The sequence below is a fragment of the Rhea americana genome, unplaced genomic scaffold (assembly GCF_003343005.1).
Source record: "Rhea americana isolate MKP2758 unplaced genomic scaffold, rheAme1 scaffold_157, whole genome shotgun sequence".
In the NCBI taxonomy this organism is placed as follows: domain Eukaryota; kingdom Metazoa; phylum Chordata; class Aves; order Rheiformes; family Rheidae; genus Rhea; species Rhea americana.
The window spans coordinates 1,883,307-1,911,233 of NW_028185672.1; the positions used below are offsets into that span (position 1 = coordinate 1,883,307).

Genomic DNA, 27,927 nt, shown 5'->3' on the forward strand with positions numbered 1-27,927 from the left:
CAGTGAGATAACTCGGAAAAACTTCGTCAGGAAGTTACTGGATCAGTAACTGTCGTGGATGGCCATTTCCTCCGTGGTCTCCTTCCACTATGCGATAAATCAAATAAATGTTTTAGAGAGATCCATGTAGTGCAGAGACTATGCAGAAAAATTGTAGCACTGTCACGAAGCTCTTACCAGGCAATATGCTTCCCCGCTCTGTGAGCCATAAGCAATAAAGCAAGTACACCTGCCAGAGGAAACACCGCACAGGGCAGCAAGAGCTCGCAAATACCAGAGTTACCTGGACTACTACACCAAGCCAAGGCAAGCAAGGTGGCCTGGGGATGGTAGCCGGGTCCAGATGGGCATCCCCATCGCCCAGCTCGGCTGGGGCGACAAGGAAGGTCCCAGGTGGGGTCAGCTGGTGCCTCTAAGAAGTTTTATATCAGATTTTATTATTATTATTTTTATTAAATGTGTGGTTCTTCACTGTTTTGTCTTTCTGCCTCTTCCCTTTCCAAGCCAGGAGTGTTCCCATCTAATCTGAGCTCCTGTTACACAATGTGCAGACGTACCTAGTCTATGAAAGTGAGCTCTAATCAGAGATACACAAGAAGTTTTCAAAGCATGAGAAAATTACCACAGTAATAGGAATAATTAAGTAATAATAATAATAAATAGGAGAATAAGAAGAAATAAGTAATAAGAAAAAATTGTTGTGGATACTGCTGAATTTGAGATAGGAAAAAAAAACATAGCTAACAGACTTAGTATGTGTCTTGTCCCAACCATAGCAGCCATTTAAAAGTCAAGGTAAATAAAGTTACGCAATGGTTTTTCTTTAGATATTCCATTTCAAAATATGATGGTTAAATCTGTTGCCCTGTACGTGATCTTAGGTATGACGTATATCCAAAGAATTTGAGTTTTTCTCAGAAAGCAGATTTTATTCCTTCAGATGTTACTGATGTTAAATCTTTCTTCACATAATTGTTTTGATCATATTTGCTCAAATAAGGACAAATGTTATAAAGAAGAACTAAATTTTTGAATTTGCCATGTCAAAAATCATTTGCGTTTTAGACAACATTGTATCTTCGTATCCCTCAAGTCATTAGGAGCACTCAAAAGTCGGAAAACCAAACCACTTCAGTTTTTCAGATAGAAGTCCCCAATTTAAAACATCTTCACTCAAGGCTTTACTTTAATCCGTAGRACAGCTGGACTTGCATATGGGGGAAGATGTCTTAGGAGGTGATATAGGCAACGTGTAATGCTCTATGATATGGCAATATACGATGASGGGTCAGAGCCGTGTAGGACTGGGCACAGCGTGTGCCCCCAGGGAGGGCAGATCAGCCAGCCTGAGGCTTTTGGGGTCCGGCGTGGAGCCCCAGCCTTGTGTGTTGATGGCGCTTTGCAGGCATTACTACCCCCATGCGTACCACGAAATCCTGGCCTAATTAAAAGCCAGACGAGACTGCATGAGGAGAAAGGTGTGCACAGCAGGTTTTTACTTCTGGTCAGTGAATAGGATGCAGTGAAATTTAAGTTACCAGGGAACGAGGCAAAAGCTCTACCTGCCCTCTGAACCAACCAGAGGTTGTGCCAGCTCCAGTGTAAAAGCCACGAAGGTGTGATTTTTACAGAACTGTGCACAGRCTAATCAGTAACCTTACTGTTATGCCAGCTGTAGTGACATGTATTAAAATTGGCTGGCTGGCTCTCACTGAGGGTGGAATGACCTGGAGTCTTTCTGCAAAAGATCCTGGAGACATACCCTTACTCAGCAGGTTACCGTTTTCTGTTTTATTCTAATGCCTCATCTGAAAAGTAAAGATGATACAAGAGGTTAAAAATACATACATGCAAAGGAATTTTCTTATTTTTAATTGAAAATGGTGCATCACAAAATATTTATGTAGAAAATGTTTTCATGACAATACTAGTCCCTAATAAGTTTTTAAGGTGCATTTCTGAGCAATTTCCTTATTTTTATTACAATCTTTATTAATGCTTTATAAAAGGATAATACTTTCTTTAGTTCATACTAATCTATACTGGCAATGCAAATTTTGTGTTCTTATACATTTTTTCTCAAAACAGAAGATGAAAGAATGTAGTTTTTTTAAATCATGATTCAGCAAGAATCATGTGCTTAGTTAGGTACTTCATATGGCAAGACTTTATCTTGCAGTTTTTCAATTCAAATAATCAAACTCTAATTGAAAAAGCAATCAGAACCACAAAAGTCTCATCTTTTGTTTTGAAGGACAGCTATGCATTTATTATATATAGTTTACACCAGAGATAGAAATTGTTCTATGCATATTTAAAATAGTTTTCAAATTTTTTTCGAATAAAATTGATTAAATGTCTATTTTTTCCTGAATCTAAAAGCTGAGTGATTTTTCTAAGGCATAAGATTTTCACTGAAAGCATTTAATTTGGCCTTGTTGGTTTTTACAGTTCCAAGTCATCACAGTTCATGTACAAAGCTGAATTGTGTGTCATGTTGAATTAACCCTAGAATAAACTTAGAATATTGCTGTGGCAGGTGTACCTTTCCAGCTCTGATTCTTTATAGTAAATATTCACTCTTTCCTTTTTGCCATTTTCACCACCTTCACCTAAAATTAAAAAAGTAAAAGTAAGCTTGAAGACTACTACATTGTTGTATATCTTGAGAATTCTTAGTACTAGAAGACTTGTGGAGGAAAACAGACACATCTCTCTATTCTTCTAGGCAAGCCCCTAATCTTTTCTGCTGATCACATRTTGAAGAAATGAACTACTATTTTTGTAATTTATTTTATATATTTATCCTTCTTTTTTGATTCCCCTGAAATCAGTTGCAAAACTCTCATTTTTTTTTTCAGTGGGGCTAGAGTTTCATGCATATAGATATGTGCTGATAGGACAAAGGACAAAAATGGGAGGGCAAAAATGCTGAAAGTAGAGACTGTTGCTTGTTTTACATCTGCTTAGCATTGTTGAATTTGTTTGATTAATCAGTGAAAAACATAAATGATACAGGAACAATTTTGGATTCTGAATTTTTAGGTAAATGCAATCTCTGGAAAACTATCCTAATTCTTGTAGTTACGTATGTATTTTGCATAGTATGCAAATAATTTGGTTAAAAAAATAAATATATTGTAGTTGACTGCTTCTGCATTTTCTATCCATTCTCTTTTTTTCTGCTAGGGTGGAGTAAATGGCTTGACTGGAGAGCTCGAATTTGCAGAAAATGGGGGGAATCCCAATGTTCACTTTGAAATTCTGGGGACCAATTATGGAGAAGATCTTGGCAGAGGTATCCGTAAGGTGAGGCTACRTGTACTTAAACAAGAGATTTTTTTTTTTAATACTGACTTTTCTTTTTAACTCCATTTTTTATTGCAAAGAGTCTTGCAGTAACTAGTGTTGATCAAGGTGTTGTTCGTAATACACAATATGTTAACCTGCTGGTAGGCTGTCCAGGAGACCAGTGAAGGCTGTTCGTTTGTAACAACTGCAACTATATTTCCAAAATAACAGATTTTACATTAAAACACGTGTAGAGTAYCCAGATTTACACTCGATGCTCCAGTAGTTAAATGCAGAATTCATAGTTGCAGAAACAGAAAATTATTGGAAACTCAAGTAGACAAAATTACTGTGATCTCTTACTTTCAACAAGTATGAGATGCTTTAATAGAAACAAGCTTCTGCGTAGCAGGTGTGACGTTAGTTCCTCAGCTGCCAGACACACTCTAAATACTTGGATTTAGATTATTTGGGGAAATTACATACATTCTCCAAGATAAGTATCTTGGTATTTGGATTCTGCTACATACTCTATGAAAATAAAGGTAAGTCCTGTATGAAGAATGGTGGAAGCAAATCTCTATTTATGAARTATATCTTTAGCTCAGTGTTGGCAACTTTCTGAGATGTAACAGTAGCAAAAATCACAAAGTGCCTTTGAGAACAACAGAAGACTAGTAGACTTTTTCAGGAGCACCTCTCATCCAGCAATTCAAAGACAAATCTCCTGTAAGATAATAYTGAGGATAATTCTCATAAGTGAGGAACCTGAAGTGGTTGTCTCCAAACAATTGATAGAGAAGGCTATTCTAATATATGTAAACTGGTTCCATGTGTCAGTGTCACTATGTGATGAAGTGTGTCATTTGGCTGCATACCTTCTGTGGTAACAGATGAGTGCTCCAAAAGAAGAGAGAGAGACTATGTAGGAAGGTGTTAAGWGTCTCTAAACTCCTCAAGTTTTTTCCCTGCTTTCCATTAGAACTGTTACTCCATTCCTGCTGTTTTGAGCTCTGTTTTATCATCTGTTATCAATAACTGAATGTGCACAAGTGCCTATACCTACATCACCTCGAGCAGAGATCTTGCCAGATGCTTCAGAAGCTAAACAGGGCTGGATCTTGTTGATATTTGGACATGTGCATTGGAAAGCCTTTAGGCGACCACAGTGCTGGCTGAGACTTTATTCCCTCACCTATAAATTGAGTCTGTTTTGGCATATTTGGACTTGATTTATTTTTCATGCTATGCATTTAGGAGCTATTTATTTTTTTAGAGCAACTAACTACTCTTTCCTAAGACAAATTTGTATGTCTTCATTKAATTTAATTGATAGGCTTTGGCTGTTTTTTGACTCCAGGCCTGTCTGGGTGACTGCCTAAGTGCAGMATTCGGTTCTGTTCTCCCCATATTACAAAATGATGGAAGAGGGAGAGAAGAGACCAGCAGAAAAGTCTAGGAAATTAACAAATACGGAAAGATTATGGAGCTTTTCTCTCTCTTTTCTTATAGTATAATTTAAATTTATAGTGAAAATTTAACTGTGGTATAGTTGAAATAAGATACTAATGAGTGTGGGTGTGGGCATGCAGGTGTACAAAGCAATGAAATATTACAGACAGGCTTTTTGAACCTTCCTGTTTGCCCTTTATCATAGTACAAGGACAAAGAGATGGCTTTGAAAGAAAATAGATTTGAAATTCATCAAAGAAAATAGTTTTGCACAGAATGCAATTAGATCATGAAGTCCACTGCCACAAGACCCTACTCAGAATAAAAGCAAGTTTAAAAAAGAATAATATACTGAAAGTACATTTTTTTGTTTGTTTGMTTGCTTTTTTTTAACCTGTTTGGTGAGATGGMCATTTAAGAGTGTATATAGAGTATAAGAAAACTTTCCTTTTGAATGCCATGCTCTAGATATCTATYCTTAGAGTTTTCTGTGATTCACTGAATGTGGTTAAAAAGAAGGAACTCTCCAGAGCTGAACAGACTTAATCTGTTCCATTTTTTTTTCTAAACAGCGTTCAGTGATTCAGAGAAAACCCTAGCAAGTAAAAATAATTCTAGTTATATTATTTTTTTATAATTGAATAGTAAGTGGATTTTAAAAAAGYATGATATTTACGCTGAAAGTCATARATGCAGTTAAAATTCAATCCAGGGATCTAAAACACTTAGGAAAAAAAAATTCCAATGAAACTGCCAGGTGTTGGTTTTACTCTTTTGAATAAAGTTCACATATTTTAACTTTGATTAAGTTTTACTTTATRGTTTATGAGCCACTAGTGTTGGCAGCAAATCACAATAATTACAGAAGTCAGTTAAATTTTGTTAGCAACACTAATTTGAAGTGCACTTCAAATTTTCATGCATTTAGTGGTCCTAAGAACCAAGATCTACCTAACTATTTTTATTTCTCAACTCTAGTGGAAACAGCTGCAATTAGAGACTGAAATTTCTAAACAAATGCATCACCTTTAATTAACATGTTTCCAAGTACTTTCCTAGGAGATAATGAAGGGTGAAATCATGACAAAAGACCCATTGAAGTCATTGGGATGAAAAGTTCATGCCAAGTCAAGGGTGTAAAGATTTTTTTTTTCCCCATAAGGAATAATCAATTGATTTAATTAAAGCAAGTAAAATTTTAAAAAGCACTCAATTTCTCAAGAGTCCAGATTCTGCTTAAAATCACTGCTGTTTGGGTTCCTGAGTCATTCAGGTACTTCTGAAAAGTTCATCTATATTCACAGGTTTATATTCCTAAGATTTTAAAAAAGGAACCAATCAGAAAAAAAAATCAAGGAACTTTCTGAGCGTATTTGTGTGTTTTAATTGGCCAAATAAAGCCATGTACCTACCAGGAACTACTGTGTGTAAGTCTCTGCTGCAGCTTTCGTAGGCTCCTGTTACAACTAGAAAGTYGGAGTATTCATGTGGAAGTGCACTGCATCAGCGGGCCTTCACCTAGTGTGGAATTAGCAAATTGAGTAGCACAATTGCCTAAAGTGCAAATTCTTTATCTTTGCGCTATTTTCCTCCAGACATTTTAGGTTCTGACATCACTGCTCTCCAACTCCTTGCAGGCAACAAGTGGCTTAAGCTGAGTACGTTGGAGTAATACAGCCAGATCGTTGCCAGACACTGAGTTTATTGACACTTGGTGGTGTTGCTGTCCCAAAGGGACTGCAGAAAAACTGGCTTTTACATATCATGTTGTGGCCGGGGTTTGTGCAGATATAGATATATTCAGGAGGAGGCAAGGGAGTATTTCTGACATTTCTCTGTTGGCATTTGTCTGTTGGTATTTGACATTTGAGTATGTATTCTTTGACATTTAAATTTCAGTGAAGTAGTTTATCAGTACTGTTGAAATAAAAGCTACCGTTCCTCCGAATAAGCGTCCCACAAACAAATAAACAAACAAAGGGGAATTGATTGCTCAGAGGAGTACTGCTTTATATCTTAGTGGTATAGAAAACAGCACTGCAGAAATAGGGTGATTTTCATGTTTCTTCCAAAGTCCTTTGTAATTCAGAATGAATTTGTCCTCAAAGGTTTGGAGTTACAGCTTTAAGTTGCAGAAGACTTTTTTTCCTGCTGCCACCAGTGATTTTCTTACTGCGTATGGCTGTTTTGAGAACACGCTGCGTTTTTTTCCATCCATAGGCCACTGTTACCATACACCCACGCACCCACCTACCCACCTTCTCTTTTCTCAACGGTTTCTGTCATTCACTTCCCATGGGGAGAAGAGACAAGATGCCAGGCTCTCACCCGCCTCACTCTTCATCACGGTACCTGTGTCAGAGCCTCCTGCACAGGCAGCTCACTTAAAAGTGCCTCGGAGCATTGAGCCAGGGCTGTCAGGAAGGCTGGCCYGTGGGAGCGCAGATCCGCAGGGTGAGCTTTGGAGCTGGGCAAAACCAGGCGACAAGTTGAGTCCTGCAGAAACATCAAGCCCTTGAGGTTTGTCCCATAGGATTTTAGGACTTGGTCATTTAGTGACTCTTTCCAAAACGCTTTTATTTTGATTACCTTAAGAAGGGAGTAGTATGTATTTTATATTATGTGGTATGATAACATATGAAAATACAAAATACATGAACATATAAAACATAATATATAATATTTAATCAGATATTCCTAGCTCCAAGTATTTCATGTGGATGTGAATAAAGAATTTTATTGTTTAGAGTGAAAAATTTATTGTTTTCGCTCTAGTGAAAGAATTGCTACTCCTTCCACTTTATCTGAGAATAATTGTTGATTACAGTAGCTGCATTGGTTTGTTATCAGGTATTTCAGTTTTTCTTATGCATCAAGAAGTGGCATACGTTACACCTGCATGTTTGGATTCCCTCGTGGGAAAGCTGCCCTCTCTTCTTACGAAGCTAAAAATCATTCTGTAACATCTTTTAAATTCTTATTCCCTTCTGCTTTATTAGGTAAAAAGAGAAGTTAGACAGCTCTGCTGGCACCAGTGAACTACCACTATTTAATAACTAAGAGTGGTCAAAGTATTTTTCTTCTTGGGTAGYTTTGTGGTTAGCTACTTGAGATGAGGTAAATGATAGGTTCACCTCTTCCCTCTGTGATCATCATCAAAGGTAGAGCTCTGTCATGTGAATTAAAAAACCAGCACTTAGTACTGTAAGCTGTGATCTGTTTCAGCAGTTTCTAAAGGCTGACATGCAATTTATGATGTGACTGTGAAAGATATACTTGCAATTTACAGAGACATTATTGATGGTGTATTTTTTAGTGAGTTGAAAAGAGATGTTGCCATGTCTGAAAGCTTTGCCTTTGGTGTTGATAGAAAAGATAAACTTAGCTCACTGCTAACATGTTATTCTCTTTAAAGCAACTTTAAATACTCAAGCAGCCTGCTAGAAATGAAATGAACTGCTTAGTACTAAAAGTAAAAATGTGATTCAATACCTCAGTCAACTGAGGCCTGCTGTTTCAGTTCAGCACAGTAGTTGAATCTGCTGTAAACCTGCTGAAGAGTATTATTTTCTTCCCGTGATTTATCCCTAGCCAATATGTGAAGATACCATGACCAATTCTTTGTTATACTAGCTTCTGCAGATCTTATGTGAAATTTCATTGAAGTTTAATTTGGCTAGGGAATTTGCATATTATCACAATGAAACTAGTGTTAGTAGAAAGCAGTAATTTACTTGAAAGTGCACTTCTATTTAGTTTTGAAGTCAAACTAAACTGAGATTTGAGTCCAATGGGAAGTGAAAAAATGCCTTTACTATAATTGTGCGTACTAGACTTTTGAAGAGTAAAACAAAGGAGAACTGTATTCCTGAAGTGTTAAAGTTCAAAAAGCTTTCCTCTTTTGCTCTTGAATAAGGAAAGTTCTTTTAAAATATATGGTTACAGAAAGAGAGTCAGCGACTGGCTCAGGATAATCAATAGCTTGCCATCTGGAGAATTTGCAAGGTTTCAGTCCCCCTCAGTCAGATGGGGAAAAAGATCTAAATCTCAGTCCTGGGCAGCCTTGGGTGCCTGCTCTGACTCCAGACTGTTTCTCCGCACGTGTTGAGTATTTTGTACCAAGTGCAAAGTAAAAGCCAGAGACTGGTTCTGCAGCCCGTTGGATGCAGCCACAGGAATATGGGAGACCTAGGTTCAAGTCCTCCTTCTAGTGATTATTTATTTATGCAGAGCAGAACAGCTACTACAGGAGAAGTAATGAGCAACCTGTTCCCTATGAATTATGCACTGATAAAGTAGGGCATCCATACAAAATACCCGAGAGCCAGGATCAGGTTTATGGGCAAAACTGGAGCACAAACTCTCAAATTCCAAGTGCCACAAAGCCAAGGCAAAGGTAGTAAGATAGCAAGATCCTACCCTGCCGATTTCTTGTAAGTGGAAGCCCAATAAGGCATGTAAATTCCAGCACTCATAGACACTGGCAGGTAGTAGAACCTGTTGTAAAAGAAAAAAGGGTGGTTTTAGGCTATCAGACTAGGAGGCACTTAGGTTTTCCAGTCCAGAATAATAAGGTTAAGTGTCTGGTTTAAAGATGAACTCAAARAATGGAGATACTGGTTTATCCAATTCTCAGCATGAAGGCTGATGGCTTCTGTCAGTCCATTTGTAGGGCTGCAGGTGTAGGCTGATAGGGCACCTAAGGTTTGAGGSCAGACAAATCTTGCAAGCCTGCTAATCATGAAGAGAGTTTTGCTCCTGCATTGGGAACACTGGGAAAAGAGGGCAAACGTAGAGCAGCGGGAAGGGAGAGTGCAGTGGGACCCTGCAGAAGAACGCTGGTGTCAAACAGRAATTCCTCACGAGGCCTTAGTGCCACACTGTATTTCTCTTTGCAATTTTGGCAGAGATGAGTCGATGTCTCCTTTGCTCAGAATTTCCATTGTTGTCAGAACTGATATGAATTATTTTCTTACTGAAAACTGATTTCAGTGGATTGGGAACTGCCTATTTTGACTGATTGGTTTCATTAAAAAAGAGACACTTCTATATGCCTTAAATTGTATTTGTTCTGTATTTTTATTCACTTTTATTCATCAAGATAAAAAGTTATATTTTACTCCTGCCCTGTGGAAAATACAGTTGTCTTGATGACAAAGAACAGGAAGAAAATGTCTTACCATTTCAAACTTGTGTTTTTATTTTCCTTTAATATCTTATTGTAAAAATGGAAACGTAGATCAACCAAATAAAAAATGCGAGCTCTAGGAACTGTGCAAGTACCTTCCACTCCGTTGTCGCTGTCACGCAAGAGTCTAATTACAGGGGCTTCCGTATGATTATTTTTTGCTTCAGAATGGACCTGAGAGCAGAGAAAGCTACAGAACTTAATTCATGTAGTTATAGCCACTTCTTTTTCTACTAAAATTTGAGTAAATAGTTTTTCTTTTAATAACTACAGTGGGAAAGAGCACTTGGACTAGAATGTTGGTCACATTAACGTAGTGTGCGACACTTGATCCATGACCATTAGAGATTTTTCTGTTCGTTTTTAGGTTCCTTCTCTTAATGTGCATCATAGTTGAACCACATGCTGGCGAGTCCTAGGGATTCTGCCACGTGTGTTGCTCTGAACTCCGTGCTTGCCATTAGGAACCCTTCACAGCTTTCAGTATGATCAGTTGGGCCTCTTTTGAAGTGCCTTCACTACGGTTATGCAGCTCTCTCTTCTGTGTGAGCAGCTGAGAAAGCCTTACGGTGAACGTGATTCTGCAGAACTGTCTGGCAATTTCTGGTGTATTTTTATCCTCAAATACTTCAGCTGAGTACATTAGCTTTGTAACTCACTTCAGAGATCTGAAGTGCCTGGGAACTTTGAAGTGCCTGGAAAGTGACATTTTAAATAATGTCAGAAGGAATTGTGTGGATGATTTAAGAATGAACTTAATGCTTCATTGGTGTCTCGGGCTATGTGATTTTGGAAATCCCATCAGGGACTTCTCTTCACCTTTGAGAGAGTGCTTAGGGGGTACAGCTTCAAGGATGTTGTTCATCATCCTTGAAATTTTCAAATTTTTCTGTCATTTGCTTTTTAAATTGCTTTGGTTTTGACTAAAGCAATCTGATGAAAAGGACTTAAATTCATGAGTACTTGTGACTGAAACAAACATACGTTTTCCAGTAGTAAGAAGTAATAAGTGCATTTTGCTCTCCATTAATCCAAAGAGAAGGTGTTTTGGCTGATGTATGACTTGAAGAGGAAGATAGTAACTTGACTTGTGAGTTAAATCTTTCTATCCAAATTGGGTGTGAACTGGGTATTCTAATCAAAAATGAATAGTAATTGGAAAACCATGCAGACAGGAGAGAAAGATGATAAAATGTTGAGCTGCTTCCTGACGGGGAGGGATAAAGCAACATTAGTAGGAAATGAGTCATTTAGCTTTAGCTTTTTGAGGGTGGTGACGTTCATAGAATTAAGAGCTCAATGCACAGATAATTTGCCTTGGGAAGGCTGATATCCGTAAGGGTTTKAATAGATCTTAGACCATAATATGTGGAACTGGGTCTGCACAGATTTCACGTAATTTGATTAACTGCTGTTTTCCTCAAGAACAGTGGGCCAAGATTGACATGATTAAATGGCCTGATGTATCCTGCCAGGACAGGACTCCCGAAAATAAGCTGTTGCTAATTTGCACGTTTTGTGAGGGGCTTCTCTGTGAAGCTTGTGTTATCCAAGAGGCTAATGAACGATTTCCAGAGATAAAAAATTACTTTTGTGTAATAATAAGGGCCGTACCTTTTTAGTTCTTTACAAATGAGAAAGATGAGTATGATGAACCTTTCAATGATTTCATAATATTTATAGTTCTTTCATAGGGTTGAAAATTTTTTATGATTCAGACTTAAAATTACAGTACTCACATTTTTGCCTGTTCTAAAGTTATGMTATAATACCTTAATCAAATGATAAGTTACAATAAAAATTAATAATAAATACTCTTGTCATGGTGTATCCCTGTCTGAAATTGCACAGCAGAAGTAATAGAAAAAGAGCAATAATATGTATTAAGTCTCAAATACTTCACATTTTCAGTAAGCGGAATGAACTTAACAGGATATAACCCTTCTTTCAGAAAAATAAAGCTTTTCAGGAAATTGTAAGCACTAATGAGAGTTTGAAACCCTTCAGGCTAGAAGTAGGTGTGGGAGAGAATATTACAGTTTCAGGAAATCAGCAATGTGTGTCTGGATGCCGTGGGAGGTGTGTGTTAGAAAATAGTCTTATTCTTTCTTCAAATCCTACTTCTGAGTTTCTCAAAACCTGTGAAACTTATTATGACCATTTCTATCTCAAATGCAGCAGTAGAGAGAATATTTTTCTTCTGTAAACAGGCTAGGATAAGCTGCAGAAATATAAATAGTGCTTTTACTGAAATTTGAGTTCAAATTTAATTTTAATTTCAGTCATTTATGCGAAGAATATTACGGCTTGGTTTTAAAATGTAGTGAAATATTTTGAAACTGATAAATTTTATTTAAAAACAAAATGAAGTTGATATAATGTTTGTACATACACTAATAACAACTTACTAGCTATAAATGATAACTTAAAATAGTATATTTGCAAACCACAGAAATGTATATATAGAGAAAAGTACATGATATGCTACAGGAAATGGTATCTCCCTTAAAATCTTCCTGGAAATAAAGCCCCTTTATTTTTTCATATAGCTAGCCTGTATTTCCATCTAGGAGAGAGGGAGCAAGGAGCAAAGCAAAACCAGAGGTTAGGAGCCAACTCATGGCTAGTGCAAGGAAGGAAGGGTTTTGCTTTGTCTGGGACAGAAAACGTAAAAATGGTTGAGAAGACCCCGTTTCTGCAACAGTAATTCAAGTCATTTGCTCTTTCAGAGGTGCACAGTCCGAGCGTCATTGCACGTATCACTAATTCCCTGTTTTCTGTCACTCTCACCCCTTGCTCTCCTGTGATAGTCATGCTGCCCTTTTATACACGTAAGTCTCTGTCAGTTTTCTTTCCTTTCAGTTGGTTTACCTGCCTGTTGCTTTGGCTCTTTACGTTTCTTCTGTCTCTTCTTTGCCTCTTCGTTGTATTCCCAGAAGCTCTGATCTGGTCTCATCTTTACTGCATTCTCCTGATCCATACTTCTCCAGGTGCTGCTGTGCCTTACCTAGTTGTAAACCTATTAGTCTGAATTGCTGGACGAGTGAATTGATTATGTAAGGTGGTTTGCAAGGAAACAGGTGTTTGTGTTTTGGCTATATTGGCTGGATTTTGAAGCACGGAGCTATGTTATGCTTATGTAGCATAGGTAACTATAGGAATAACTATATTCACAAAATATACTAGTCTGAAAAAGTGGTAGATTTTGGGGGGAGAATACACTTTTATATTAACTAGGGTGTTTATATGATAGCTCATAAAAATATTATGTGCAGTATGCTCTTTAATTGAGTGCATTATTAATGAGCATCAATGTTTTATATGAACATGTTTATGCAATGTGCAACTTGCATATACCTCTTGATTTTGCATTAGAACTTGATTGTTTTTTAAAAATAATGGAATTGTATTTTAAATCTTTTATTTTAATGCTTTGCATCAGTTAGGGTTTCAAGTGTTTTTTAGTGTATTTATTAACTACTAATAAAATCTGTGCTTTCCTCTTGGAATATGCAAGTTTGAGGTTTCATTAATCAAGATGTTTTAAGCTGTATGTTATATACTTGAGACAAACATTTAACGTACAAGTATACAGAGTTAAGAAAATATTTTATTTAGGATCTAGTTATATAGGTTATAGCCGTGATTAAACCATACTTATCAAAGTGGAGTTGTCGCATTTGATATTTGATATTTTGTTAAAACAGTTATTAAATTCTAAAAGGGAATTTCAGTCCCACTCTTGCCACAGCAGTTAAACAGTTTTATAAACGCTTTTTTTGTCGCATCATTCTTTTCTTCCTTTAGAATTATCTTTGCCCTGCAGCAACTACTTTGCCTTGCAGGCCCCAGAGCAGCTAAGCGTATGTGTTTCTGGCTGCTTCATGGAGGTTCTTCCTGCAAGTGCATGTTCTGCTTCTGAAGTTGCAGACGCTGTGAGTTTGCCTTGTCTTGCAGTCTGCTATGCAGTTAGGATGTAAGCTGCGTAATAATGTTGCCTTGGCAAGGAGTAATTTCCGAGGATTTTCACRCATTTCTGCAAGTGTGTAGGGTGTGGCATAAAACAGGCGAAAGGTTCATTTGCACAATGGGAAAATCTATGCAGAACATACTGCAAATGGGATAATTGAAGCTTTGAATTACAAAGATGCTTCAGTTCCAGTGCTGCATGGATAGATGTTTTTGACTTGTCCATATTACTTTTACTTCTGCAGCAGTCTGTTGTAGAGGAAGAAACAGATGAGGAAGACTTTGTTCTAAAACAGTAATGATACACGCAAATATTTTGCTCAAAAGCTTAATCTACAGTACTTGGATAATCACCTTGTCTTGCTCTTGCAGGAAGATTTTCAATTATAGCCTTTTTGGCTAGCATAGACTAAGGAAAAACTGCCTTCCCCCAAATTTGGAAACCTATGTGGTCACAAATTGCCTTTTGATATGTGTTTCAAAGACGAGAGTAATGCACGGCTAGTCTGGTCTATAGCAAATTATAACGAGTCTCCTGATATGCCTGATTCTGAATAGTCAAATTGATTTTTCTGTTTGGCCCTGGGGCTTATTGCACTCTAAATACTGTGTGGAAGTTATTGTCGTCTCTTGCTACTAACTTTGTTGTTGAAGACCTTACATCCTGCTTGCTTTTGGCTTTGCCACTTATTATGTCTGCAGGAAAGCAAACATGAAAAGACCAACTAAGTGATGGATATCTTCCCACATGAGAATACAATCTTCATGTCACTTTGTGACTGTAGGCTTCCAACAGATTGCATTAAACAGGGATTGATGCACTGAATACAAATGGTTCTAGCATCCGAGCATATTGAAGCTTTTCTGTTCAGTCCAAGGGGAAGTGAATTTCACATTAGCTGACTTCATAGCAAAGGTCTTCATGATGCTTTTATAATTTTTTGAGGAAGAGGACAAATATGATAAGAAATTTAAATRAATAACAAGTATTCTGCTCTCCATTTTATGATAGTGTACCACATCCTTGTTTGTTTAGTATGCGTCCTCATATCAGGGCTCACTACATGGCATCATACTCCATGTTGTATTAAGAGATCAGCCCCTCCAAACCCTTTTATAAATAGTCATTTCTTTCGTTCAGTTATGTATTCCTTCTATGCTGTATTAAGTTGTTTTTGAATGGTTTTGTGGCATCATTTTTAGCAAATAATTTCTGCAAAAGAAAATGAAAACACCAATAAAGAAAACATAGGCTGTTATGATACACTCTCAAAGACGGATTTTTCTCATCATTTTGTTTTGTATCTTTCTGCTTGCCTTATGAAGGGAGGAAATGTCTATACATAAAAGTGTCTGGTCTAATTAAACTCTTAAAAAAAAAAAAGTTAGGGCTGTAAAACTTCATTGTTAAAATAATGGGTTTTTTCTCTCTCTCTCCTTCGCTTCACTTTTACCATATCTTCTGAAATGTATCACAGCAAATACAAACATAAAAATGTACTAAGTGGGCCAAGTTGTTTCATCAGTGTGATCTCTCTCCAGTCCTATTAAAGACGAAACCTCAAATACCTCCTAAATCTTTCTGTACAAGACAAAATATTTTTCTGTGGGTTACATTGGTTATATCCATCTATTGACAGGTTATACAGTTAATCATTGATTATTATGCTACCTTAGAAAAACAGTAATTTTTATTTGGGTCTGGAGAGGAGAAAAGGGGGAATGTTTGATCAAATGGATCTTGCCAGCTGCATTTTTCAAACTGGGGGGATAGCAATAGGCTCAGACGCGCAGGAGACCATTGACTTGAAGAGACATTGCAGTMATTCAGAGACCACAAATAGCAGATGCCTGAGTGAAAGATTTTGGAGGAGGACAATTTAAGCTTCACCACCTAAAAGTTAGGTGATAACCTCAGGCAAATAATTGATTATGCTAACTTCTTCAAAAAAATCAGTGATCCTGAATAGCATAGCGCAGCTGGTTCTGTTCAACAAAATCATTAAGAACTGAGAACAAATGCCAGCTTTAACTTGACATTTTTGGCTTTGAAAGAAGAGAAAGCGCTGAATAGAGCTAAGAGTTAAAGTCTCCATATTTTGGAGACGTCGGGTAAAAATGAAAAGAAAATATTAGTTTATGTTGCTTTAACCTTGCCTGTAGAAGGCAGGTGATTCTCAGTAGTCTGTCTTGAAAGCCTGTATAATGTAGAGAAGAAATTTTATTTCACAGGGATTCATATTTTTATCCATAATCTCTTTCTATTTTTTCCAGTTGTGGACTCTGAAATACAATAGTTACATGTTTATAAATAATCAGGAGTTGTGTGCATGGCGAAGGTAGTTAAAAGTAATATGGCATCAGCTGAATGCTCCAGAGAATTTAAAATTAAATGTCCACAGAGATTATTTGCTCTTGTAATCGTTACAAAGGTATATGGCTCTTGTGTGGGCTTTTCTGATAAACTGAGATATTTCACTGCCCTCTCTTGGTGAGAATTATAACTGGTTTCCTCTCTTCCATAAGCCTAACCCAAGAGCAAAAAATATTTTTCTTTGCAAGTGCTATTTGCTAGGAAATCATAGCAAGTGGGATATTGTGAATTAATAAATATCCATGAGCTTGTGATTGGTGTACTATTTATTTCAGCTTTAAGTTGTGAGTCAGTTCACTGGTTTGATCTATGATGTGTGGAAATATGCATAAGGAAATATTTATTTACTTTCATATGATTCAGCCTTATACAAGCATCATGGTAATATATCAATTTTCATAAATATATACAAAAATTTTAAAAATATACCCCCCTAGATTAAGAAAATATCTCCTCTGTGTGTCTCATGAGCATTGAAAAAAACCTAATGACATTTTACTTTCCTGCTCCAATGATGTCCTTGTCACTACTTTATTAAGACTAATTGATTTTGGACAGCTAGTTCAGGTGCTTATGTTAGTTAATAATCTCCCCCTAAAAGATGTAGCAGGGAGGTACTGCCCTAAAGGCAGTTCGAAGCTCTGAAAGGGATCTAGAGAGACTAGCTAGCTAATTTTTGGCAATGTAGTTCTGAAATGTTTTGGGGTTTCCGTCCGTCAACGACGTGCTCCCCGAGTTACCCCTGAACTGGTCCTGCTGTCTGATTACACAGGAGCGCTGAGAAGTCACCCGTGCAACCTTGACCTATGACTGATTTCCTAACTATTTGTGATTGTGAAAGATTTTGTGGAGCATATCACAAAAACACAAGCTTCAATTTCTGTGCCACTTTGTATGGCTACAATCTGCCTATCAAGAGTTGTAGTTAACCTTCAGTGAATTCTGTGCTTCGCTTCCAAGTAGTTAAGCAAATTCTTCAATAATAGCATTATTTGTTCAGAATGGCTGTGAATTTATACTGCAGGAGAGACTATAATTTAGAAATGCCATAGCTTTTGTATGTAGTTTGCTACGCCAAAGGGATTATTTCTGATCAAAGTGATGTTCTGCTGTATATGTGAGGAGGTCTGTGTTAAGGAAATACGTATTTATGAATGAATGAGAAAAAATTAACTAATGTATTTCTTGTCCTTTGTCCGTGTGTGTTTTTTTGAGTTAGAGGCATAACAGAAAACAAAAATTTGATAAACATCCAGAACTGCTTAAAAAGTGCTGAGCCTGTTCTTGTGAAGTCATAGGTGTAGGCCTATTGCTTTGGGCTTAGAAGCATTAAAGCATAAATTGCCTTTGTGGGTAGATTTGCAAGGTTATTGTTAATTGGCTTTTTACAGAGCAATGACTTAGTCTGTACAAAACGCAGGTTGTTCAGGTGTCGCTGTCCTGATGTTCTTCTACCTATAAGTAGACATGGTGGTGGTGGTAGAAAGCTTAAGGCGCACCGAGAGAGCAGTGAGGCAAAAAGGCTGAATCAGAGGTGAATAGCAATGGAGCGTGCCGATGCTCATGGAGAGAAGGGATTTGCATGTTTAATGTCTGAAGTTGCTGTTACCGTGTAAGTAACGTTTTTTCCTGCATCTGCAGGATGTCTTCTCAGAAAAGTTTGCTTTTTTCTTTTTCCGTCCCATCTTGCATTCAGTGAAAAGCATGGTGACCCGACTTGCTGTGGGAGGGTTATCAGGAGCTGCGCAGGTTGTGCAGCCCATTTCRTCGCGCCTGTGCCCTGCATCAGCAACCGGCCTTGCTGCGCCTCTRCGGGGCGGCTGGGGCAGGCTTTCTCCTGCGCGTAGCGGTATCACCAGGGCTGGCTTGATAGTGAAAGGAGGTCATTCTTCAGACAAATTCTCTCAGCTTCACAGCAGTTTAGCCAATCAATTTGTAAGGAGCTCCTGAAAATGTCACCTTGCAAACTGACTCTACACTTTGGCAGGAAATTAGAAGGAGCAAACAACTCAAGAACTAGGTTGAAAGATGGTTATTAATTTTTCCACTGTGTCTCTGCTGAAAGGGAAAACAATCATATCTTCTTCAACACAGCAGAAAAAGAAGAATCATGACAAGTTTTAAAAATGCAATATATTTGATGCAGCAATTTCTGTACACAGCTTTCTGAAGTGCCTCAGGGCTGCCACAGAGCTCCCTGCGTTCTTTCATGTGTAGCTGTTATTTCAAGTCACTGTTGGGGGATATGTCCCATCCCCTGCTGCATTTTTGAAGGAGACRGATTCATCACCAGTTGGTGCTCTCTGTTGGCTATTCTGGTATTAGCAGAAGGGCCGAAGTCTTTACTTGGGAATGCAGCCTGGCTGGCTGGTGCATTTCTGTGTATAGCATGTGKGTGGATGAGGTCTGCACAAACTCTGCTTGAAGTGAGCATTAGACTGAGAAATGGTATAAATTAGAGCACAGAGTATGGAGCAAGTACATAGGAGATCAGAATGGCAGGGAAAAGCCTGTTAATAACATGGTAGAATGGGAAGACTTCTTTGCTCCTCTTTATCTTAGTTTTTGATGTCACAGGCTGATACAACGGGCAAGCATGTTCATTTACTGTGCCCCGATCAATGTGGCAACAGAAAGATTCTGAGGAAGAAACAATATTTTCGGCAAATTGTGGGAAACGAACAAATTTGGCTGCTTCCCCTGTGCCCCATTTCCGCACTGTTTCTTTTATTTTGTTTTGTTGCCCAAGTGTTCCACATACATGCAGTCAGCGTGAAATGCCAAAAACTGACAGTACAGGTAACTCCTTTACTAGCTTTGCAGAGTTAGAAAATCAGTATCCAGCTTTTACTGCTTTCTAATATATTGGAAAAACTAATTGGAAAGGAAAATATTTTTATTGGTGTTTTGTTGCCACTGCTCTCAGACTTCCCTCTGTAATTCAACTAATGAACTAAATTATCGATGCATTGCCTGCTTCTAATTTTAAGAATAATTTATTGTTTGTGTCTCTTAGTCACATAGAAGTTGTTAAAACGCCTTTAAATTGCACCTCTATTTAAAGCACGTAGCACTGAGAGACCTGGGATAAATGGGAAAGATTTTTGTTAGAGCATTGTTTAATCTTAAGCTCATAACACAGGTGCATACGTTAGTATGTATACACATACATGCATACATATGGGTGCATGCAGACACAAACTGATGGCCTGTAGTTTCTCTGTAAAGCCACAGCCCATAGAGCTGCCTGTGCAAAAATAGATTACCTGGCCTGAAATACAATATATTCAGAAATCCCAATGGACTTTTGACTCCAAAGACTTCTGTCTTTCTGAAGCCTTGAGGATTTTCCTTGCAGGAGATCAGAGAYCTTCTGGAGATCCCTCTCTCAGGTGGCAAGGATGATTGAGGAATCGCTCGCAGCGGCTCTGTATAAGGCTCCCGGTTGCTCGTGGACGGCAGCGTGTGGTGTCGGCCTCTCGCAGGTCGGTCTCTTGTTCTTTCTGTTTGCCTCTCCTTGCATGGGGAGTCACCCTCACCTCTTCTCTGCCCAACTGCTGATATGTAGTCAGAGCACTACTTACCCTGTGCTTTGCCATCATGGTCGTATTTATTGTGATAATGAATGTGTTATGTTTGGGACAGTCATAGGCAGTTGTRTCCAGGGCTTAGCTTCTGTGATTAACAGCTTAACAGCTGTTCTTCTTGGTGTCCCTTTTYGTCTTAGCCTCCAGCACTTTGGTCCTTACCTTCCTGACTCTTAGTACTTTAGTGCCATCAATTTTTCCCTTCTTTTGACCCCTCTCTAACACGCTGGTAGAGATATATATTAAGGGAAGCTTTCAAGTTGTATTTTCTTCTTATTCTGCCAAATGAGTCACTTACATGACTTTTATCACTGTAATGTAAGTGTGTAATGAGCCATGTGACTTGGGCTAGGAATTAAAAGAGGGTCACTTGCCATCTATTTTTGATTTTAAGCATTGATGAAACAGTTCATTAGAGGTACCATGAGTCCCCCCAACGGATTTATGAGAAGGAGACTGTTTTATTTTATGCTCAGTTGGTTGGCAGAACACAGTTCAGAGAGATGTCATGCTGCAGTCTCTACTCATGATTGGATATCACTTATTCTGGTACTTTCTAGTGTGTTTCTGGTTCATTTTTTCTAATAGGTGGTACTACTTAATGTTTACGGTTGAAGTTTCTTCCCTGGTGTTTGAGCAACAGTGGATTTGTTAGACTGAGATCTCTATCTCTGTGGAATATTGAATTGCTTTTCCTATTGGCTTGAGTTATTCTTTGTGATAYATCCTCCTTGCTGTTAGCTGGTTTTATCTTCTTGTGGGCTAGATAGCATTCTTCTTCACACACATGCACTTTTTTCTTTCTATTTTTTGCTTCATTTCATTTTCTTTCTTCCAATAAGACTAAACTGTCTGCAGTAAATTCAGCAAAGCTGCTTTAAAACCCCTAGAAATGTTAGTCTCCCCTTCAGTTTTAAATTTTCATTTGCAACCCTCTAGAGTTCTTCAGAAATAGWGTGGTATAGTATACGCTAAAGAAAAAAGCTAACGTAGCTAACGTTCCCATTCTTTCATGTGATAGGATGTGTATATGTCAGTAATTAAAAAAGAAAAAAAAAATTGTGATGTTAAGTATTAAACTGTAATATTGTAAGATACAACTGAATTACATTCTGGATAAAGGTGGTTTTAGCTGTGTTTTATAAGGGTGTATAATGTAAATAAATACATATATGCTAATTTTACTTCCATAATTGTTCCTTGGAGCGGGGAATATCATCCCATATTGAACTATACTTGATGAAAACACTAGAAGCATGGAGGGTGGGTGTGTTGGTTGGCTTGTTTGTTTTTTAGTGTGAGTTAGAAATTTAWATTCACAAAGTTAACAGAGGCAAGAGTCTTAACATCTTGGAACATGAAAGCACTTAGATTTATGCAGCCAATTTAAGATTTAAGCTCCTAACTTTATGCACAGARGTAATAGCATTTAGGACATTTTTATAACATTGCAGGTATTTAATTCATTTAACGAAACATTCAGAACTGTATGGTCAATTAAGCTCCAAGGATGATTTATCCACATGTATTTTAAGCACTATTCGTTAATTTGTGATATCTTGGTTGTTTATTGCATTTTTTTTCCTCCTCTCAAGAATAAGTACGTGCCTAAGAAGAAATGTACTTTCTAGTAGCAAAGCTATTTTCTTACAATTTGAGCATCTAACTGATCATCAACCAGTGTCTTCAGATGCTTCTGCAGATTGAAACTGGTATGGTTTTAWCCCAGGGGCTGTATGTAGCTTTGCTTTCCTCGTGTGCGTTTTGCCTATCAAAAATGCGTGGTTGTGCAAAGAGGATGCACAGTRGAGTCCTGGAAGGCTTCTTGCTTGCTTCTGCTGCTCTTCGTGCAGCCCCTTGTTATTGAAGGGSCTGGGCACAAGTTGTTCAACCATCGACATCTGATGCATCTGAAATGATCTCGGGGATGCTCCAGGACCCCCATCGCCATCACGCTTACTCAAGCAGGGAAGTAAAAAGATGGGTCAGGTAGTCACCACAGTCATCTTTTACAAAGGCTGATCCAAGTCTTTCCTGCTGCCGGTGAATTTGATATGCAGGAACTTAGGTTGCTGCCAGCAGTGCGCCTATACATAATCTGTGTCACTTAAAATGTCAGTTAAATCAATGTTCTGAAACAGAAACGTGTTTAAGTTGTGGGAGCATTGTGTTGTTATTTTTAATTTCAAGATCCTGCAAATTCAATTACTTATGAGTTTACCGAGAACAGGAGATACGGGAAATTAATTCAACTTATTTTTAAAATCTACACTTCACTTAGGGTCTTGAATTAAYGTGGAAGGTAGACTACATTTTAGAATTCTACTGATTTCTTTTTTTTTTTTTTTCAAGGTACAATGTTTTTCCTTTGCAGATATTCACTGRACATCACTGCTTTTACCTCCCTTCTTTTATTTCAAAGACAATGGCTTAGGACCATATGTTTTGGAGATATTCCTTTTTTTTTTTTTTAGTAAGGCTGTGAAGATCTTGTGTAGAAGGAAGTATAACTCTAGACACTGTACCCAGAAACAAAGGAATTCATGTTGTAAACATGACTGCACACCTACATAATTTCAGTTCTGTAGCRAACAGGGCCCGCACGATCACAGCTGGGCGTCTGAAAGTAGGATTTGGAGTTTCTGGACCTGCCTGTGTGGCTTTAGTTTGTAAGTCCTCCCTTTAAAAGAACTGCTGCAAAACCTTTGTGTTCGTGCAGGTGGTTTTGAAAGCTGACTAGGTGATACGGGGGAAACTTCACGACTTCTGCGGCTTGCGAGGCTGATCTTCGCCAGCCRCCGCGCTCAGCCGGCGAGCAACTGTGCCCTACCGGGGCAAGACCCAGCATAACTTCCCAGGTTTCACAGCCTACTTACCGCGAAAGATCATTCGAACGGCCATAATTATCAAATGAATTCCTCACTCCTGTCGACGCTGGAAATACAGGAGAGCTGGCCGGCTTGCCGCTGGGCCAACTCCAGCTCTCAGCGTGCCGGTTTGATTGCGCGGCCTTTCTCAAGGGCCGTCGCCAGGTTGTCGGTATTGATTAGCATTAAAGATGCATTGTGCTTACCAGAGATTCCCAGCATGATCTGTGAACGTATCATAGCTTCTAATCAATCCTATTCTTGTCTTTCTATTGCGCTTCAGTGTCTGTGCGGCTTAACACCTTGATAGAAACTTTTTTTTTCTTTTTTTCTTTTTTTTTTTTTTTAAAGAAGCTGAGCGGGCTGTCTGGGCTGTCTTGCCTAGTAACTGCTACTTTTTAAGTCTGTTGTGACATGCAGTAAAGCTTCAGACGACTGGCAAAGAACATTTCTGTGATGTAAGCATTGGAAAAGAGCTACACTGTGTGTATAGAGAGAACTGGTGCACCAGACTCGTATGTATCGTGGCTTCTTCGTGGCTATCTGCAACCAGTTTTAATATATAAATGGACATAGATAAGATTTGATTTAGACCGCTGTCTCTGATTTTTCCTTGCCATTAGTGGCTATAGCACGTGCACTTTATTCACCATATGAATACATTTTTATGTATTTTTCTCTAAAGGGGAAAATGGCATGTGTTTTAGTGTGTATTTTCATACCTCCCTAAATCTTAATATCACATCTGTCTTTTTCACATTGCTTTTTTATTTCATTTCTCTGTCTGCTAGTCTGTTGCTGAATAGAAAAGTGTTTTTAAGCATATAATCAGTAAATACGATAGAAACGCACCCAGAAACTGGTTCCCCAGGCGTTAATAGATGGGTAAAGGAAGCGGAGGCTGGAGGTGGAACTGGAACAGACAGTAATTGCTCTCCACACACAAGGTTTGTAGCATCTGCAAACACATGACTTCCTGCAGCCCCCCGAGTTCTGGGTTTGCAGAGGGAGACCTGACTGAAGCTCTATTAAAAGCAAGGAAGCTGCATTTCTGACTTCTCCTGTGTTGAAATACATCCTCCTTGCCCCCAAACATTGGAGGTTAGGTAAATCTGGAATTAAAATAACCTTTAGCTGGAAGTTTACAAAAACGATCTCCAATGGCAATATCTGCAAATTTTACACAGTAAAATGTGCAGAAGTATGTGCTCTGTAAGATATTTTCAGTTTGATTTTCATCATACTGGTACTTGAATACATTCTTAGAGTAAGGTTCAAGGTTGCTGCCTGCAAGTTTACCAGCTTTGTTCACATGCTTTAGAGGAAGGACTCTAGAAACTACAAAATGGATTTAATCTATTTCGAGTATTTTAAAATGTGGTTCTGATTTTGAGTGGGAAAGTTTCTTTTACCTTTTGTAAACTAAGGTAGATTACTTTTAAAAGGTTTTGTTAGATTCTAAATTTTATTTTAATCACTTTGCTCACACTAACATAATGCCTTAATTTATTAATGGAAAACACTAATACATTACTTTTCTATGGRGTGGAGATTGTGTCTGATTTTGTGGATATGTTTACAGTGGAGTCTTGTAAGCAAATATAAAATCCTTGTGAGCTGGAAAAAAAATCTATGTATTGCAACCAGAACTAAGAAACCTTGATTCTTAGTAAAAGGCCTAGAAAAGGGCTAATGCACATAGCTCATGCTCTGAGACGAAAAAACTAAGCAGCTGCCTTATGCCATTCACAGTAAACATAGACCAGATTTGTACTTTACCTATTTAGAGACTGGCCAAAAGGAAATAAAAGTTCTGAAAATGAGAAGTGCTATATTCCCCTATGAAAAATACCTAGGGGAAAAAAAATCCTGTAATTTCTTTGAATATAATCCATACAATGGAAGTGCTCAAATGAGTGTCCAGTAGAGGAAAGTAACTGGAGACATTATTTAGAAAATTCACATACTGGATAGTGAAAAGTCTGTGTCATGAAAGTTGAACCATGAATATAGATTTAACATGCTTACTTGTACCACTTGCTTCTCAATACAGTTATAATATTGACTGGAGCTTACAGATTAGTTCTGCATTTTGCATCTCTCTACTCATTTTTGCATGACTGTTTGGAATTAAAAATGACATGGAAGATACATATATGTTTTATTGGAAAAAAAGAAAATCCATGCAGCTCCACTTAAGTTTTATTGCGTTATGCTTATCACGTTGAAATTGTCTGTTGCGCAATCTTTTTTCCCCACTAAAACTATGATCCCAGGTCCTCTCTAGAGCATGGCACTCCTTCCCTTATTCCTGAAAGCTTTTGGATGAAAACCTTAACTATCTTTCTGAATCCATGAGTGAAGTATTTATCTTGGAGAAGTCAATAGTAGAATTTCTGTAGAACATGACTTTTCCAGGTTGCATTATTTCACAGCTAGTCGTTTCTAACTTTGTCTTCATATTTTGAGATGGACTGAACTAGCACAATAATGCTGTCAGTGTAGTACTGTCCAATTTGTAGAGTTTATCTGGGTATGCAAAAGTTGTAGGCATGGAAGAGGAGGCAGGATTTCAGTATGTTAGTGGGAGGAAGGAGGGTGTAAGTATCTTCACATACTGTTTCAGTGTTTTGTAATATAATATAATCATCAAAAAAGATACTGAGAAGATTTAATAATATATTAGAGATCTAATTTTTAGCTACATCAAATCTCTTTCAGAGAACGTCGGAATGGGTTATGAAGGTTCTCTAGCCCAATATTTCTTTTATGTTGGAGACTGATGGCGGATACTTAATGAAGGATTAAAAAAAAAAGAGAGAGAGAGAATGGCAAGCATGCAGAGATCCTGTCATAAGTCCTCAAACCTTCTAGCAGTGCAAGTTTTAAAGACTTTTGAGCCTAAGATAGTACCTTTGTATTTTATAAACATGGATGATTCATGGGTTGTTCTTTGAATATTTTWTGAAAGGCTTTTCAAGGCTTTGTAGCTTTGACATTCATGCAAATATGGGGCCCTCCCCCCTTTGAGCTTTTGTAGTTGAACTTGTGCTTTCCTATGCAGTTTACTTTGCATTTCTCARTATTGAATTTTATCTGCCTTTGTATCACAGGTCACTCTACCATGAGATCTATTGGAACTCTTTGTCATTGGTTTTCATGTTTACTGCTGTGAATTATTTAGTGCAATAAGCAAACTTTGTCAATTTGCTGTTGATCAGCTTTCCAGATCATGCATGAATATATCAAACAGCACAGATCACAGGAGATGGTACAGATATTGGGATATCAGTAATATCCTGCTATTATGAAACTCTTTCGTTGTTCTTACCATTTCTGCCCTTTAACAGTATTTATCTCTAAAAGGACTTTCCCTCATCTGGCATGACAGTTTCTATTACTTGTGACTTTAATCTGCAGAAGACATGTTTTCTCCCATAGTTCTACATTTAGCAGTAGGGTTGCCAATTCTGTAAGTTTTTCCACTTTCTTGGAGGCTCGTAGATGTTTCTATCTATGAACCGTGGGCTTTTTTTCTTTTTTTTTTCTTTTTTTTTCTTTACCCCAATTCTTAAATGGAAAGACAAAAACATGTCCATACATTTGGACATTAAACAATTATTCTCTTCCAGAGCTGGAATCATCGTATCCATTACATATTTTTGGGAATTGTGGTTGGGATTCCTACTGAATTTCAAGCTCTTGCTTTGTAAAGCCAGAAGTTTGCCTGGAACGTGAGTTCTGTGCATCTGCAGCATAGTACTTTCTATAAGTACATAAATATCCTCAAACACTCAGACTCCTAAATTTTTGTTGAATTGAATACTCTAAAGTAAAAAACAATGTAAATAAGAAGTAACGTGCATTGCAGTTGTGCCAAAGCTTTGAATTCATGCAATATTCATGAAGGCTTTGATTATTACTTTCACATGAAACTAAAGGAGACAGAGCAAAGCCTTTGCTATTAGCTTCCCCACCCATGTTTCTGCATCTTAATGAAAGCCTTGTTAATATTTCAAGTGCTTTTAAAGTCTTGAGTGTATAGAAAAACTACGTAGTTAAAAAAAGATACGGACATTTTCTTAAGCAGAGCTATTTGAATAAAAGGATGAATCTCGGGCTAATAATGGCAATAACAAACTGCAGCCTGTTACATAATTGAAGATTTAAAAATGCCTTTTGCAGTTTCATAGTGTACAATAAGGAGGAAAAAAAAAAAGATATCACATAAATACTGTGCCCATACTTAGAAACTTCAGACAAATCGCTGCTGATTTATTCGCGAATACTTTATTTAACTAGTATATCTTTCATTGAATATTGTAACATAGCACTTGTAGGCTCCTGATGTGCCATGGGACTATAATAAGTCAAGTAACATGTTCCTGTTAAGTGAATGAAGTATTTTAATAAGCAACTCTGATCCATTTAGACATCTTCTATTCATCTGACTCAAATATTGTGCTGCGTAAGAAGGAACTTTGCAGAATATATTTTAGATCATGATTTTTAACAGATTATTTCAGTTCATAGGAAAAAAAGAAGAAAAAGAACACAGTGATTYCAGCTTTAACATTCAGTGAGAAAAGTTCCTGGAAACCAGCCAGGTAGAAAATAAAATAAAAAATAATTTGTTTACTGTTCATTGCATCCAGTCACAGTATGCTCTAAGCTCCCCTAATTTGTTATTTAAAGTAGATGCATCTACCTTTGACAGTCAGAAGCCAACCCCCTCATTCAGTAGGGTCGCACAGAGCTACAAAGTAAAGTGCATCATGTTGTGCTCTGGTGCTGGATTACAGTTTGCATAGCTTGCACAATACCTTCCAGGTAGTCAAAGCTGTGCCTTCAAAGTTCATATAGCACAGTTACCTTTAATTAAAACAGTAAGTGAGATGGCTTTGCAAGGGCTCTCCCRCTTTATTCTTCATTTACTATTACTTTACCTCCCTTAATGCTTAGGCAGAGAATAATCTTTCTTTTTTTTTTTTTTCTTCTGGTTACTGAAAACCTGGTCTTTTGCTTTTCCTTATTTTCTAGATATGAGTTCTGACTATTTTCTATGGGTGGAAGAATAGTAGGAAAATTTGTCTCTGTGGATACTATATTCCCAAGTTCCTTTGATCTATGCACTATGTCTTCCTTGTTCTTGATAAAAACAGAACTTCAAATCTGGGGACATCAGCAGAGTCTTTCTCT

The 27,927-nt window shown here is 37.6% G+C and overlaps 1 protein-coding gene across 1 annotated transcript in view; it reads left to right on the top strand.

The window, feature by feature from the left end:
- Positions 1 to 27,927, top strand: part of GRID2 (glutamate ionotropic receptor delta type subunit 2) — a 689,884-nt gene that overhangs the window by 481,906 nt on the left and 180,051 nt on the right. Inside the window, exon 8 of the mRNA XM_085299928.1 lies at positions 3,190 to 3,309. Within this exon, the coding sequence (XP_085156054.1) occupies positions 3,190 to 3,309 (120 nt within the window). The remainder of the gene's footprint in view (positions 1 to 3,189; positions 3,310 to 27,927) is intronic.